This window comes from Amborella trichopoda, chromosome 11 (assembly GCF_054954075.1).
Source record: "Amborella trichopoda isolate Santa Cruz 75 chromosome 11, AtrichopodaSantaCruz75HAP2 v2.0, whole genome shotgun sequence".
NCBI lineage: Eukaryota > Viridiplantae > Streptophyta > Magnoliopsida > Amborellales > Amborellaceae > Amborella > Amborella trichopoda.
This window is the reverse complement of record NC_142346.1, coordinates 25,917,222-25,934,260: the sequence shown is the minus strand read 5'-3', so window position 1 is coordinate 25,934,260 and position 17,039 is coordinate 25,917,222. Positions and strand designations below refer to the sequence as shown.

Sequence of the window (17,039 nt, the reverse complement as noted above, 5' to 3'; positions counted from 1 at the left end):
TTTTCAGAGGAAGAGGGATTTTCTTATTACATAGGGATGGACGGGCCCTTTTAGGTGTTTAACCCGACAAAAGTTTCTTTTTTTTTTTAATCTTTTTCTCTCTCTCTATCTCTTCCTCTCTCTCTGTCTTTGATTTCTGGCACAAACATCTGCTGGTTGTTGAGTTTGTTCTTTGACTTTTACTAATGTTTCTTGGCTCGTGAGTCTCCTGATTTTGATTGCCCCTATGCGAAACTTCATAGCGTCTATTTGTTTAGCACATGAGGGTTTTGATTTTTGGTTCCCTCACGGGGCGTTTGTTACCTAGAAAAATTTATTTTCAATGAAATATATTTCGAGAAAAGTGTTTTTTACGAAATAGATTTCGGCTGTTTGGATGTTATAATATTTTTATTTTAAAAAATTTTTCATTAAATATTTTATTAAATTATTTATTATAATGTCTTTCCACTCGGGCCTCGAGATCTCCACACTTCCCGGTCCAGGTGGCTAGGCTTGTTTAGAATTCTCCTTTAATGGATTATCATGCTTTGTCATTTGCCTTAAATATTTGAAATTTTTATTATGCTTTTGAGGCTTTCAACAAAATTCGAAAGCTTGCCCATGGGGCGCCAAAGAAAGAGGGATTGGGTGCATGGGCTCGATGGCTCTTTGGTGCTTATTGGCATTTGAACCAGCAAGACAAAGACATAGGACCTTTAAAGAGGCCTTCGATCCTATGGTATTTGTGCTATGTGTTTAAAATTGTGCAAATTTCCTAAAAAATGTGTGCGATCGTGTTGGAAACAACGGAAGATATGAAGTCTAGTAGGCCTTTTCAGCATGTGAATAACCTATAATACTTTTATTTATTATTAAGCACATAATAAAATTTTTGTATACTCTTATATAAACCAGTAACTCACCCGGTTGGGTTTGGGTCTAATGACTTGGACTTGGTCTGGGTTAGGGTCCAACTAGGACTCAGTTGCGTGTGGTCCAAGTCAAGGTCGACCCAAACCCGACTAGACCCTTCTACAACCCCCTAGAATCCACCCACTTGTGATTTTCTAAGTAAGAGACTGGTCATACAATGGATGTCAATAAGCCTACAGACAAAAAGATACATAAGTGGAGTAACTCGGATTCACAATATCTGAACCAATCTCTCATTAACAAAACGACATCCATTTGGCTGCCTAGTTCTTAAATAGGAGAAATTTGGAGATTAAAAAAGGTAAGAAAATGAGACATTTGCATAATATATAAGGACCTGACTTTTCTAAAGATCTGTGCCAAATTTAATGATGATCGTTTAAATTCCTACACACATGGGTGTGGGAATGTCTCATAAGATCATTACTCTACATAACATATATTTTTCTAAATATGATAAGCATAAGGGTGTGCTTTGTATATGTTATATTTAAGCATAAGGGTGTGCTTTGTATAAGGTTGCAACCTTAAACAATTTAATCATGGCACACCCTTAAGTTTTATCATAAATATAATTTTGATATAAAAAATTCTTAAGATGGCTTGAGAATCTATTTTCATCTCTAGTTATAAAATTTTAAACTCTAAAAATGGTTTAAGTCAAGTAGATCTCTAAACACATGAAAATCAGGAAAATGGACGGTACAGATAATGTGTTGCAAGATACACTATTTTACGGACTCGAAATCTATTTTTCTTTTCATATTCATACATCTCGATGTCGAGATGATTAATTAGATGGGTTTTCAACATCCAAACAACTTTTTATGATTGATTTTTGAGGTGCACCTGCAATTCTACATTTTAAGGTTGCAACCTTCTCTATAAATTTCCTTTTTCTTTATCTTTTTTTTTCTTCTTTTGTTTTTAACAAAAGTTTGTGGCTTAGTTAGAGGTAGTCTGATCCCAATAATTTTTTTGTAGCCTAATTAGGGGTGGGGTCAAGTCTGGGTCGATCTGGACTTGGACCGAGCATGGTTCCAAGGTTTTGGACATGGATCCAAGCCATCAGGTCAAAAACTTGGATTGACCCAGTTTAAGTCCAGGTCGGGTCTGGGTGTAGAACCTTACCAAAAAATTTTAAAAAAATATTCAAAAAATATATTTCAAATATCCACACGCACACGTAACTTTATCAAAATATTATATATTTCAAAAGATATTTTAATTATATCATATATGTATATGTATTAAATATATATAATAATATATGTATGTATGTATAACCATATGTATGTGTGTGTATAATTATGTTCAGATCAATTCCGAATCAGGTTGACTTGGACCCGACCTGACCCAGATTCAACTTGGACTTGGCGTTTTGGACATGGATCTGTTCTACTGGGTCCAAAACCCAGACCTAGACCCAAACCCTAATCAAGTTTACCCAACCCAACGGCCAACTCTAAGTCTAAGAATAGGTCTAATGTAAAATTTTCACAAAGAGTTTCGCAAATGATAAAATCCTTTCACTTTCGACCTACGACGTGAAGAATTGACGGCTGGTGCGCGTCCTCAATGACCCTCAAGAGCGTTGGCGAACTTTGTGCAAAGAATCAGGACTCTCAACTATTGCATCGGACGATTGTAAAGCGTGTCCACATGTATGATATACATAAACAAGTACTAAGCTATTCCCTACCTTATTAATTTCGGTTTTCTTATGTAATTTTTATAAAGCCGATGCTCTAAACAATCAAATTTGAGCCTACATCAAAAATTTCATTAGAAGAGGTTATTTTGATGCTTAAATATCTTCTAATCGATCATCTCGACATCAATATGCATGGGCGTGAGAAACAAATGGATTTCAAGTTTTGAAAATAGTGTATTTTGTAACATGTTTTTGGACCGTCAATTTTCAAGATTTTCACGTTTTCATGTTGATCTATACTATTTTTGAAGCTTTAAACTTTATACATAAATATAAAAATATATTTTAAAGCTTTTACAAAAATTTTTAATATTAAAATTACATTTCTCGATACCATTTGAAGGTAGGCTCTAATTTGATTGTTTAGAGCCTAGGCTCTATACAAACTGCACCCTTATTTTAAATATACTTTGAGACCGCATAGTGTAGAAATGCGATCCAGCCAGCATGAAACAAATTTCCTTAATTTCGTAGTTGTATTCTCTTACACAAAAAGTTTGGAGCGATGACCTTTCAATTAGCATTCGTTTTTAGGGCATAGTTGCAGAGAGAGTGAGAGAGAGGAGAGAGAGAGAAATCATGGCTTTCAGCGGTTTTAGGTCCGGCCTCAAGCTCCTTAACTCTACCAAAAATGCCACTCTCTGCAAAACAGGCAATTTTCTATCATTTTCCACTTCCTTTTTGTGTTGCACTTTGGGGTCCTGCTGTGAGTTTTAGCTATCGCTGTCTACCAATTTCTGTGTTAATCTTCATGTGGTTTATAGCTTTGGCTCATTTCATTCTTTTCATTAGAGCCTTAAATTTTGTTAGCTAGGGTTTAGGTTTCAAATGCAAAGCTATTCAGATGGGAGATTTAATAAGTGCAGAAGATATTATTTTGGTAGCATAGGGATATGGAAAATTTTTATTATCTGGTAGCAGAGAGAAACACAGTGTTTCTTTTAATTCTGGCGCTAATGATATGTCCATTTGTTCGAAAGGCATATCTTGGATTGATTTGTCACTTTCTTCTATGTTGATGGTCCAAATTTGTGGAGTGATTCCCTTTGTGATTGATATAAATCGGTTTGCAGTATATATTATTTGATGTATGACTGTCATTAGAGCCTTTAATCTTTTGAAATGTTTTCATTGCGGTGTGAACTAATTTGATTGAACTTTAGTCAAACAAGCAACACTCCATATACTTGTAGATCTTTCATGATGAACGTGCTGTTCTGCTGGTGATTTTAGATCTGATACGTATAGGCTTTTATGTTGGGGGAGAAAGCAAATTTGCTTCCTTAAACTGAAGGATGGGACTCAATTTCCTCAGTAATTAATTGAAGATTAAAATCATCAAGGATATGAGAGCTTTGTTTATATGAGTTGATCTTGAGGTCTGATTCTGGGAGTTCCCCTTGCCTGAATTGAATTCATTATTGGAATTTTGGTATCATGTATTTGCTGTATCTTCTATACTACTTTGTAACTTGTGTGTATGCTTGTACAATGGTTTCTTTGTCTAAAACTTGTAATGAACTTCATCCCTCAATTACGCCTTCAGTTTCATACCTTCCATGAGGGTTTGTTTGATGACCCAGTTGACCTCCTCTTTGGCCTTTTGTTCCTTGAATTCTTGCTTTGAATATTTTTTTTGTTCAGTTCCTTCAATGTTATTCGAAGGACTCTGAGGAGTATAGCCCTTTACAGTAATGAAAATCTAGTCTTCCATTAAACTAGCTTGATTCTTCAATATGCTTTACTAAAGCCTTGGAATGAGCCCAAGGCATCCGAAACAGGGCCAGTACAATTTAAGATATTCTTTTGAGGAGAATATGTTCATCATCAATAGCAGAACTCAGCTGGAGATGACCATTACATTTTTACTGGGGATTGGCAATACAGAAAGATGAGGGCCTAGGGAGAATTTCCTTCGTGCAAAGCTCTTAATCTGGAGAATGGGCACTGCCATATCTTGCCTTTTCTATTGTTCCATAGCCCACCCATATCTCTCACATGGGCTTGACCAAAATGAACCCAAATGTGTAGGAAATCATTTTGTCCTCCCAATCAGCATGGCTATCGGCTAATATAGGCATTAACTGCATTAGTTGAAGGTCCAACATGCGACATCTACATTTCCTCCTTTCTCCTTTTTTTTTTCCCAAACCTAAGCTAGACTTTATTTACACCAGCCAAGATTTTTTCCAATGGCTCTCTGTTACTACAAGTTACAGCTGCACCACCATAGCTTCAGTTTGCAAAACAACATCGACAAGCAATTCAAGCTGGAGAATATGGCGGCTTTTCTTCACATTCACCATAGACAAACAGCCCCAACTTCATCTCTCCTAAAGATTTTCCCCTTTCTGGTTCTCTCTAACTGCCAGATTGGGAATCCATGGCTCTCCAAAATCCTTTTTGGTCTCTATTTTCCTAAGTAAAACTGGATCCCTTCCCCAATGTCATTTCATTTCACGAGACCCTTTGCCTACAAGTCACGTCCTGTCCAGCATCACTCACTTGGAATTCCCGCAACTCTGTTTCTGGGTATCTTCTCGGCTTCACCTCTTTGTCATTTTCCTTTGCCCCTGCTTCCCCTCTCCCTTTAGGTCTGGAAACCTCTATATACTTCCATCAAGTTTTCCCGTTTTCATTTTAATCCTTCCGAACCCAACTTGAAATTCCTTGTTTAGGAGATTTTTTTGTTTACTAAATGAGTCTCAGGCTGTTTTCGGTTAAGTTTTCCAACTTGAGAGAGTTTAGGAGATTCTGTTTTTAAGTCTTTGGACTTCTCCCTCGAGTATTTTGAAATTTTTCATCTCTCTTATTCTACTCCCATTCATTAATTACTAGGTTCTTCATCTGAGCCCTTGTCCTTCTCAACATGATTACCCTGCTCTGCACCCTAAAATCTTTAACTGGGTTGTCCTTAACTCTACTCTTTCCCTCCACCAACCACACCTATTTTTGGTTCTCTTTGGAATCCTTAACTCATCTTCCTGGAGAGCTGTGGGCCTACACTAACTGGGCTTTGTGGACTCCACAATCTTCCCATCTTGTATGTCATTTACATAACTCTTTTTCAATTGTGTTGCTAAATCCTTCTTATCTATTCCTTTATGTACCAGAGCTTCTCCTACATATAATTACTTCCCTTGGGTTTCACCATTGTTGAATTGGAAGACTTGCAACTTTGACCTAGCTTACCTAGTGGAAAAGAGGGAAAAGAAGGCTCCCGCCGTGTGTGTATGTGGTGGTGGGAGGGGGGGGGGTGGGGTGGGGTCAATACCATAAATTTCCCTGATTTCCATCATCCTGGGCTGCAAATTCATTTTGTTACCTCACCTAACCCTTTATTCTCGCGCGTCATTTATTTTTCCCTCCAACGCAAAAGCGTTGGCAGGATTGGAAGTTCCACAACAGGACTACATGACTATCTCCATATAATAATGGAAGTGGCTTCTGGATTTAAAATATGACTAAGATAAGAGATATGAGAACAAAGTCACCGGGACTTTAAACTCTTTCAAAGCTGTTTCAGGGTTTAAAATGTTGATTCAGTGACTGCAAACTTAAAAATACTTTTCCATTTAGTAAATGTAATCTTTTGTAATTCCAGATATTCTTGTTTAAAACATAGATAAGTACCAACCTTAGCCGTTGTTCCTTTTTGGGTTTTGGTGTCTGGACCTGTTCCTTGACATTGCAAAGTTGTTCTCCACATTTATTGATTTTTTAATATAAGATGTAGTGGAGTCCAAGAACTTATTGGTCAAGTTGAGGATACTAATAGATTTGAAGTTATTAAAAGTGTAGGGATGTGATCTTAATCCTTATAGGGTGCAGTTTAAATACTTGTGTACGTTGTCATGTTTAAATCCTTTCCCTGTGTCTGGATCCTATGACTAGACAAAGTCTTGGCAAGAGTAAATTTGTTCAATAAATTGAGTAACAGAAGCAGCATTTGGCTGGTTTGTTCATGTTTTAGTTTAACTCATCTAGATGGAATGTTGAATGCTCTAAAGTTTGTTGAATGTAGGAAAGAGAATCTAGGAGGGCACTGGTGGAGCTATTAGGTATTTAGTGTAATCAGACGATCAAATGCTTCATATGACCTTTTTGTAGTCAAAATTAACAGCTAGCTTCCCTTTTCAGAAGGCTGATGTAGGTCAATTGTGTGACTTTATTGCTAATTATCATGGAAGATCATTGAATGTAATCATTTGGGCAAATGATTGAAAGAACTGCTATTCGATAGAGCAAATTAAGTTGTCATGAAATCGTAGAAGTTTTGCTGTAAATTACTGGATGGTAAAGTTTTTGTTTTATTTTTTCAGTGTTGATCTATTGAGAACCCAAAGGCTATTCTCTAGGTTCCTTAGACAAAGTGATCTACTGTTCCCCTTTTTGTTTACCAATATTGCAGAAAACTCAGCATGTTATCAAGGAGGGGCATACTTTGGAGTGGATTGAGCACTTGTCTCCCATCACTGGCTTCGGAGTGGATTGAGCACTTCTCTCCCATCACCGGCTTGCCAAATGTCTCTTGCTTCCAATTTGCAGATGATACAATCATATATAGAGGGTTGCCAGTTGGACAAGCTCTAGCTGTAAAGTTTATGTTAAGATGTTTTGAATTGCCATCTGGCTGAAGAGTTAACATGGAGAAAACTTGTGCTATGCCTTTGTGCTGGGAGCAGGTAGGACTTTTGGAGACTGTAACCCGAGTTTTTTGAGGCAAAATTCTGGAGCTTCCGACGAAGTTTTTAGGCCTACATCTTCACACTGGAGCTGTAGGAGATGACATATGGAACAAAGTTCCTACGGATGATAGAAAGAGGTTGGTGTGGTGAAAACTTGAGGCCCAACATCTGGGAAGAGCTTAAAACGAATCATTTTTACCATTTGGTTATAATTGGGTTGGTCATCAAAGCAGTGTTGGCCAGTATCTTTTGCATTGGAGCGGGTAGTGAAAATACAGGTCCTAAGGCAAGAAAACAGGTATTTCCTTGTTATGATACTATTTACAATGGGATGCTTCACTAACTGTTACACAGATGGCTCGCGAGGCATAAAGTGTTAACAATTTTATGGCAGCAAGATTATGATCCTCATCAGTTAGCATACTTATTTGATGTATGTCCTTTTCCAAGATCTTCAGAGCCAATATATGCAAAATTAATTGGTTATCTACGAAGCACTTATCAGAAAGATACTAATAGGGCCTAGAGAAATAGGTCCTATCTTGTTGAGTAGTAGGAGATAAGTGAACTCAAAAGTCTAGCTGGTTTGGGCATCGATGTTTAAATTGGACAATAAATCCCTAATATTTGAATGATCTGGAGAATGGTATTCGGGATAGAAGAATCCAAAAAACAGAGCTTGGTATTGGAGAGAGCAGGCCTATGGTCAGATGTGGTGAAATTTTATGGATAAGGCTCTGATACCACTGATAATTGAGAGCACGCACTCACTTTTGGAGATAATCACAAACTCAAGGTTTTCTCGTATATATCATTTCACATATTCATCTATAGGTTACAAGTTACATACACGTTCCTTTCACAGGTTGCACATATTACAACCACAGGCACGCATCATTTCAATACATGGGGTCCATTTGTATAGGCGTTTACAACAAAAACTACCCACTACCTATGTGATTGGATAACAACTACCCCTTACCTACATGATTGGATAACAACAACCCATTAACACATAAAGAGAGAGGTAACTACCCACGATCTTAACTACCCCCACAGTCCACATTTACTTAGAGAGAGAGATAAGGAGGAGACGACTCCACATCTCCTATTATTCAGCAACATCTACTTAGAGAGAGAGAGAGAGAGAGATAAGAAAGACACGCACATGCATCCCACATCTACTATTATTTTGCATTATCTTCAACACTCCCCCTCGATGCAAAATTTCATCTTTTTCTTTTAAATTTCTTTTCTTGCTTCTTGTTTCTTCTTACTTCTTACTTCTATTGCTTCTTGCTTCTTTTTCTTTAACTTTTTTTTATTTTGCTTCTTCTTCTTCTACTTGCTTCTTTCTTTTTTCTTCTTTCTTCTTGCTTCTTTCTTCTTTCTTCTACTTCTTATTCTTTCTTTCTTCTTCTTTTTTTTTCTTTTTAAAAAAAAGCACTTTTATTTTTTTTATTTTTTATGCCTTCTTATGGCATCATCATGTTTTTTCATGACATGATAAACTAGGACTTCGATGTCTTGTTTTTCTAAACACAATTTCTTTTTTATGCCCTCTCATTTTTTGATGCCTTCTCATTAGGCACCCTCATACTGTTTCATGGCATCATCATGCCTTCTCACGACATGACAAACTAGGACTGCGATGTCCTATTTTTCTAAACTCAATTTCTTTTTTATGCCTTCTCATTAGGCACCCTCATACCTTTTCATGGCATCATCATGCCTTTTCATGTCATTACAAACTAGGACTATGATGTCCTATTTTCACTTTTTCAAAAATCATTTTTCCTATACCTACACTAGGCCCATCATGCCTTTTCATGGCATGACATACCAAGACTGCGGTGTCCTGTTTTTCTTTTCTTTCGCAAAAATCATTTTCATTTTTCCTATGCCTGCATAGGCGTGGATTTCCCATGAGGACTACTCATGTCCCCCCCTTTCAGATGTTTTTTCTAAATCTCATTTTCTGAAAGCTCTCCAAATTTGTTTCCTTTTTTTTTATTTTTATTTTTTGTTTATTTTTAAATCTCCATCTTCTTTTTGGAAGAACATCACATTTAAGAAATTTTTTTTGGTTCCTTTTTTTATTGCAAATCACCTAACATTTTAATCAAAATATGTATTTTTTAAAATCACCTTTTTTTTTAATCAAGACCCATACATTGTTTTCATTTTAAGTTTCCAATACTCATAAAATTCAACTTTGAAAATTGGAATCAATAGTTGAAAATATTTGGACTACTATGGTGTGCTATATATGGAATAAAGCAGGAAATTAAATAAAGAGATTTAAATTTTGATCACCTTTCCCTTGCTGACATGTTGGATTAAATTTGCACACCAACTTTTTTGGAAACCTGTAATCTTCGTATCTCCTTTTTGGCAGCCTAGACTCTCCAATGCCTATATTTTTGGTAACCTGGGCTCTCCAATGCCTATCCTCAACTTGGGCTTTGCACGCCAATGCCTATTTTTTTTTTTTTCACAACTTGGGCTCTGATGCTTATCTTTTTTTGTACAACTTGGGCTCTTCACGTCAATGCCTATCTTCTTTTTTTTTTTCACAACTTGTGCTCTGATTCCAAGTTGATTGTTTTCTGGATGAAACAAAAAAAAGGAAAAAAAGATAGGCATTGGTGCCGAGAGCACAACTTGTGTAAAAAAAGATAAGCATCAGTGCCCAAGTTGTGAAAAAGAAAAGATAGGCATTGGCGTGGAGAGTCCATGTTGAGGATAGGCATTGAGGCCCAGGTTACCAAAAATATAAGCATAGGAGAGCCTAGGTTTCCAAAAAGGAGATAAGGAAATCACATGTTACCAAATAAGTTGGTGTGAAAATTTAATCCAACAGGGCAGAAACAAAATTCAAGGGAAAGGTTATCAAAATGTAAATATCTTTATTTAATTTCTTGCTTTATTCCATATGGCACACCATAGTAGTCCAAATATTTTTTAACTATTGATTCCAATTTTCAAAGTTGAATTTTATGAGCATTGGAAAATTAAAAGGAAAACAATGTTTGGGTCTTGATAAAAAAAAAAAGAAAAGATGATTTTGAAAAAAAAAAAAAAATATTTTGATTAAGATGTTAGGTGATTTGCAATAAAAAAATGGACAAAAACAAAATCTTAGATGTGATGTTCTTGGAAAAAGAAGATGGAGATTTAAAAAAAGGAAAAGGGGGAAACAAATTTGGAGAGCTCTTGATGCCGTGTTTTTGCAAAAGCTTTCCAAAAATGAGATTTTAAAAAATAATTCTGAAAGGGGGACATGAGTAATCCTCATGGGAAATCCATGCCTATGTAGGCATAGGAAAAATGAAAATGATTTTTGGGAAAGAAAAGAAACACAGGACACCGCAGTCTTGGTATGTCGTGCCAAAGGAAAGGCATGATGGCAAATCCATCCCTAGTGTAGGTATAGGAAAAATGATGTTTGAAAAAATGAAAATAGGACATCGTAGTCCTAGTTTGTAATGTCATGAAAAGGCATGATGATGCCATGAAAAGGCATGAGGGTGCCTAATGAGAAGGCATAAAAAAGAAATTGTATTTAGAAAAACAGGACATCGCAGTCCTAGTTTGTCATGTCGTGAAAATGCATGATGATGCCATGAAAAAGCATGAGGGTGCCTAATGAGAAGGCATAAAAAAGAAATTGTGTTTAGAAAAACAGGACATCGAAGTCCTAGTTTGTCATGTCATGAAAAGGCATGATGATGCCATGAGAAGGCATAAAAAAAAAAAAGAAAAAAGAAATGTGTTTTTTTTTTTAAAAAAAAAGAAAGAAAGAAAGAAGAAGGAGCAAGAAGCAAGTAGAAGAAGCAAAAAAAAAAAAAAGTAGAAGAAAAAGAAGCAAGAAGCAGAAGAAGTAAGAAGAAACAAGAAGCAAGAAAAATAAATTTAAAAGAAAAAGTTGAAATTTTGCATCAAGGGGAGTGTTGAAGATTATGCAAAATAATAGATGTGGGGTGCATGTGCGTGTCTTTCTTATCTCTCTCTGTAAGTAGATGTTGCTAAATAATAGGAGATGTGGAGTCGTGTCCTTATCTCTCTCTCTAAGTAAATGTGGAATGTGGGGGTAGTTAAGATCGTGGGTAGTTATCTCTCTCTTCATGTGTTAATGGGTAGTTGTTATCCAATCATGTAGGTAATGGGTAGTTGTTATTCAATCACATAGGTAGTTGGTAGTTTTTGTTGTGTACGCCTATATATATGGGCCCCATGTATTGAAATGATGTGTGCCTGTGATTGTAGATATGTGCCACCTGTGAAAGGAACGAGTGTATGTAACTTGTATGTACCCTGTGGATGAATATGTGAAATGATATATATGAGAAAACCTTGAGTTTATGATTATCTCCAAGAGTGAGTGCATGCTTTCAATTATCAGTGGTATCAGAGCCTTGTCCATAAAATTTCAACTAGGTGTTTGAGACTGGGTTGTCTGAGTGAAAGCCAGGTATCCTAACCTGTTGAAGATGATGCAAAATAATAGGAGATGTGGGGTGCATGTGCGTGTCTTTCTTATCTCTCCAATCATGTAGGTAATGGATAGTTGTTTTCCAGTCACGTAAGTTGTGGGTGGTTGCATAATTGATGTAGACGCCTATAAATGGGCATTGTAGGATGAGATATGTGCAACCTGTGCTTGTGGTTGTAGATATGTGCAAAGCAACAAGTGCATGTAACGTGTGGATGAATATGTGAAATGATATATGTGGACAAAACCTTTGAGTTTGTGTTTATCTCCAAGAGTGAGTGTGTGCTTTGCGAAATAACCCAAAGTGGTAGCAGCTACGCATACTTAAAAAGAAGTGCCTATCAGTGGCATCAGAGCTTTGTCCATAAAATTTTCAACATGGTATCAGATCGTAGGTTGTAAAAAGGTGATAGGCATTGGCGTGGAGAGCCCAGGTTGTGAAAAAAAAGATAGGCATTGACGTGGAGAGCCTAAGTTGTGAAAAAAAAGAAAAAGATAGGCATTGGCGTGGATAGCCCAAGTTGAGGATTGTCATTGGAGAGCCCAGGTTACGAAAAATATAGGCATTGGAGAGCTAAGGTTGCCAAAAAGGAGATAAGGAGATCACAGGTTGCCAAAGAAATTGGGGTGGAAATTTAATCCAACAGGTCAGAAAAAAAATTCAAGGGAAAGGTGATCAAAATTCAAATTTCTATATTTAATTTCGTGCTTTATTCCATATGGCACACCATAGTAGTACAAATATTTTTCAACTATTGATTCCAATTTTCAAAATTGAATTTTATGAGTATTGGAAAATTAAAATGAAAACATTTGGGTCTTGATAAAAAAAACAAGGTGATTTTGAAAAAGAAAAAAAAATATTTTGATTAAAATGTTAGGTGATTTGCAATAAAAAAAAGGAACAAAAAAAAAAAAATCTTAGATGTGATGTTCTTGGAAAAAAAAGATGGAGATGTAAAAAATAAAAATAAAAAAGAAATTGGGGAAACAAATTTGGAGAGCTCTTGATGTTGTGTTTTTGCAAAACCTTTCAGAAAATGAGATTTAAAAAAAACAATTTTGAAAGGGGGACACGAGTAGTCCTCATAGGAAATCCATGCCTATGTAGGCATAGGAAAAATGAAAATGATTTTTGGGAAAGAAAAGAAAAACATGACACTGCAGTCCTGGTATGTCGTGCCATGGAAACGCATGATGGGAAATCCATGCATAGTGTAGGTATAGGAAAAACGTTTTTTGAAAAAATGAAAATAGGACATTGCAATTATAGTTTGTCATGTCATGAAAAGGCATGAGGGTACCTAATGAGAAGGCATAAAACAGAAATTGTATTTAGAAAACAGGACATTGCAGTCCTAGTTTGTCATGTCATGAAAGGGCATGATGATGCCATGAACAAGCATGAGGGTGCCTAATGAGAAGGCATAAAAAGGGTGCCTAATTAGAAGGCACAAAAAATAAATTGTGTTTAGAAAAACAGAACATTGAAGTCCTAGTTTGTCATGTCATGAAAAGGTATGATAATGCCATGAGAAGGCATTAAAAAAAAAAAAAGAAGTGTTTTTTTGAAAAAAAAAAAAAGAAGAAAGAAAGAAGAAGAAGAGGAAGAAGCAAGAAGAAAGAAGTAGAAGCAGAAGCAAAAGCAAAAGCAAAAGCAAGCAAAAGCAAAAGCAAAAGCAAAAGCAAAAGCAAAAGCAAGAGCAAGAAGCAAGAAGCAAGAAGCAAGCAGCAAGTAGAAGAAGAAGAAGCAACATTAAAAAAAAATAAAAAGTAGAAGAAAATGAAGCAAGAAGCAAAAGAAGAAGTAAGAAGAAACAAGAAGCAAGAACAAGAAATTTAAAGGAAAAAGATGAAATTTTGCATCAAGGGGAAGTGTTGAAGATGATGCAAAATAATAGGAGATGTGGGGTGCATGTGCATGTCTTTCTTATCTCTCTCTCTCTCTCTTCTAGTAGATGTTGCTGAATAATAGGAGATGTGGAGTCGTGTCTTTGTCTCTCTCTACGTAAATGTGGAATGTGGGGGTAGTTAAGATCGTGGGTAGTTATCTCTCTCTTCATGTGTTAATGGGTAGTTGTTATCCAACCATGTAGGTAATGGTTTGTTGTTATCCAATCCCGTAAGTAGTGGGTAGTTTTTGTTGTAAACACTTATATATATGGGCTCTATGTATTGAAATGATGTGTGCATGTGGTTGTAGATATGTGCAACCTGTGAAAGGAACGAGTGTATGTAACTTGTATGTAACCTGTGGATGAATATGTGAAATGATATATAAGAGAAAACCTTGAGTTTGTGATTGTCTCCAAGAGTGAGCGCGTGCTCTCAATTATCAGAAAGTGTAAAATGATGGTAGATGGAAGAAAGCAACTAATGTTTAGACACTTGGAGAGGATATGAAGGTAAGTCTAAAGACAATTATCAGTAGTGGCCAGAGATGCTGATTTGGTAAGATATATTAGAGCTGAGAAGCTTCTAGAATTCACTTCGTGATAGCAGTGGAAGCAAATTTTCGGAGGCCCGCATAGTACAAATTGGAATATTGATCTTAGATGGAATGTTGGGTCTTATCCGGTCTGCATACAAAATCTGAAATGATGGGTGGTAAAGGGCAATAGGAGGACACAATCACATAGGACTTGGAACCATCTAGCTAATTTTCTATTCATTTTATCTATCTTAAGCTGCTTGGAGATGCAGAGTTTATTGAGAATGAAGACCTACACTTTTACCATTTGTTGGCTTGTTTTCAAGGACAAAATACTTGTTAATAACCATCGAAAACTTTAGGTACAAGAATACAAATGTCCATGTGTAATAATCTGCTCTTGAGACAATAGATCACACTTCCATCCAATGTTAATATACTTAGGATGTAAAGACGGGAATGTTCAAATCCCTAACATTGAATTAGTTATTAATCCTTAACATTGAATTAGTTATTATATGAAAATCTCTTTCTTTGTATGATGCAACCATTGGATGATAAGGAAAGGAATGTACAAATCCTATAACATAGATAGGTTATGCAACTAAGGGCTTGCTGATTAATGATGGGTTCGTCACTAATACAGATGGTACCACAGTGAAGCACTTTTGCAGTATATGCAACTCTAAAAGTGCTGGACTAGTTAACTGTCATACCCCACTCATTACAGGAGACTCCTTAAATACCAGGAGAGGGCTCAAGGGATGAATGAATCCTAGCCCATGGAAACTGGCGAGGATTGTATAAGAAGCGAAGGGCATTCTTTGTAATTTTTACATGAGCGATTTTGTTCATATTGTAAGGGAAGTTAATAGATACATGGAGGTCATAATCATTTTGTCAAATTGGATGGCTTGGGGTGAGTCATGAAGTTTGAGAATTTTTCTTTGTTTGAACTTTGTATCTATTCAATGACTCTTTGACAACATCCACTTTAAACCATTTTGAAATTCAAGGAACAAGAATGATTGTGACCTCCATGTACAAAAGATAAATAGTCTCTTAACATGTGAACATTATTAGGGATCTAAAGAACAATATGATGGACATTATTTATTAAATTTTGATACTTGCTGTTTCATACCTCTTAGGTGATTTCCATCATTATTTGTATTTTATGTTCTTTGATTAAGAAATGGCCATTGGTTCTATTGATTCTGACAGGAGACTAGGTATTGGTATATGAATGATATTTCTTGAATCCATGTATGCTGTGAGATTATAGAATTTAGATTGATCATCATATGCCATTTTATTAGAACGTGTCATGTATGCTGGTCCTTCTGTGTAACCAAAGGAGAGAAATGAATGGTTTTTACAGGATCCACATCTTTTTTTCTTCTCTTTGCTATTTTCCTTTCCTCCTATGAACCTGAATTACCAACAAGAATATTGCATGTCATAGCTGAAGTGGCCTATGTATACCTTTGACTTTCTTGAATGCAGCTCAAGAAGTGATGCACTATTGGGAATTTTTGATGTATCCATCAATAATTCTTCTGTTCAAATCCTCTACGCATGATGCATAGGAGACCCTCTAATATGCTCCAATCCAAACAATTCTATGCTAAATTAGATTTTGTTTCAGTGCTACACTCCATGCTTCTGGTCTTTCGTTTGACTTTCAAATTATCTGGAACAGTTTCACGAGAGATACATTCGACTGGGATCAAGAAAATGGGGGGAGGACATGGTGATCACTCAGAGCCATATTACCTTCACGCAAAGCACATGTATAACCTGGACAGGATGAAGCATCAGAAGCTGAAGATGACTCTTATGGTGTGGACCTGCTTTGGCATTGGTGTATTCGTCCCAGTATATGCAGTCATATTCCAGCAAAATAAGACCGCCTCTGCTTGATCTATCACTATCTTTCAGTGGATGAAATAAATGTGGAGATTGCATTCCGTTTCTGACACTGTTACAGAAACGGAATGCAATGTAATTTTAGTTGAATTTGTTTCTTATACATTCCAATTTTTGGGAGAGGTAAATTTTTGGTCATGAATAATGCACTCTTGCCTGGATATATGTTTGCCCAAGGAAAGTTGGTGTTAAACTCTCTTTGGTCCTCTCTTTGGTCTGCACTTCATGCTTTCCTCTTTTTAAAACAGTGGTTTCCGCTTCATGTATAATGCATTGCTTTCTTCTTTTGAAGTCTTTCTTCTTGGTTCTTTGACTTTTGGGTACCAGTAATAAGGCATTTATGCATGGGACACTATCTAAATTTCAGTTTAATTGGTGTACGTGTTTGTGGAAGAACTTTGTTAGAATGCAGGACCTACAGAAACTACTGTATCCCACTCAGTAAAGAGAATGCATCTCTCTGTATCTGTGATATATCTGTTGGCTATCTATGCGGAAGAAATATTTTTGGCTTGTCAAGCCATGATTTTAGAAGTAATTTATCTAATATGATTCTTTCAAGGACTCGTGGCACTTCTTTATGAGGTGTTCATACCCAATCCTGGAGATTTGCCATGATTTGGCTCCCAATTTCCCTGGTGAATTCAGTGTATGCCTATAAATATTGGTTTGCCTCACTTTGCCTGGTTCGCGGTGCTAGTGATAGGCTAGCTAGAGCCAGGGTTTTTGGGCGCCTTGCCATTCATAACAAGGCCATTACTGTCAACTATCTCATGCCTTGCGGTATTATGTTATGAATAGATGCATGCTGGGCAAATGTGATGATGAATCACTCCAATGCTTATTCTTGCATTGTGAGCTTGTTCG

At 36.3% G+C, this 17,039-nt stretch overlaps 1 protein-coding gene and 1 long non-coding RNA gene across 2 annotated transcripts; both read left to right on the top strand.

The window, feature by feature from the left end:
* Positions 1 to 3,148: 3,148 nt before the first annotated feature.
* LOC18425841 (TonB-dependent heme receptor A) lies at positions 3,149 to 16,463 on the top strand. The gene is made up of 2 exons (XM_011631128.3): positions 3,149 to 3,281; positions 15,946 to 16,463. The coding sequence occupies exons 1-2, from the start codon at positions 3,209 to 3,211 to the stop codon at positions 16,164 to 16,166; spliced, it is 294 nt and encodes a 97-aa protein (XP_011629430.1). The 5' UTR covers positions 3,149 to 3,208; the 3' UTR covers positions 16,167 to 16,463.
* Positions 5,888 to 13,630, top strand: LOC148779817 (uncharacterized). The gene is made up of 2 exons (XR_016044972.1): positions 5,888 to 7,454; positions 7,551 to 13,630. It is a non-coding gene; the product is annotated as an uncharacterized LOC148779817 (long non-coding RNA).
* Positions 16,464 to 17,039: the final 576 nt, after the last annotated feature.

Coding starts and splice junctions, on each gene's coding strand:
- LOC18425841 (XM_011631128.3), top strand. CDS start 3,209: ATGGCTTTCAGCGGTTTTAGGTCCGGCCTCAAGCTCCTTAACTCTACC. Junction 3,282..15,945: donor TGCCACTCTCTGCAAAACAG/GCAATTTTCTAT, acceptor TATCTGGAACAG/TTTCACGAGAGATACATTCG.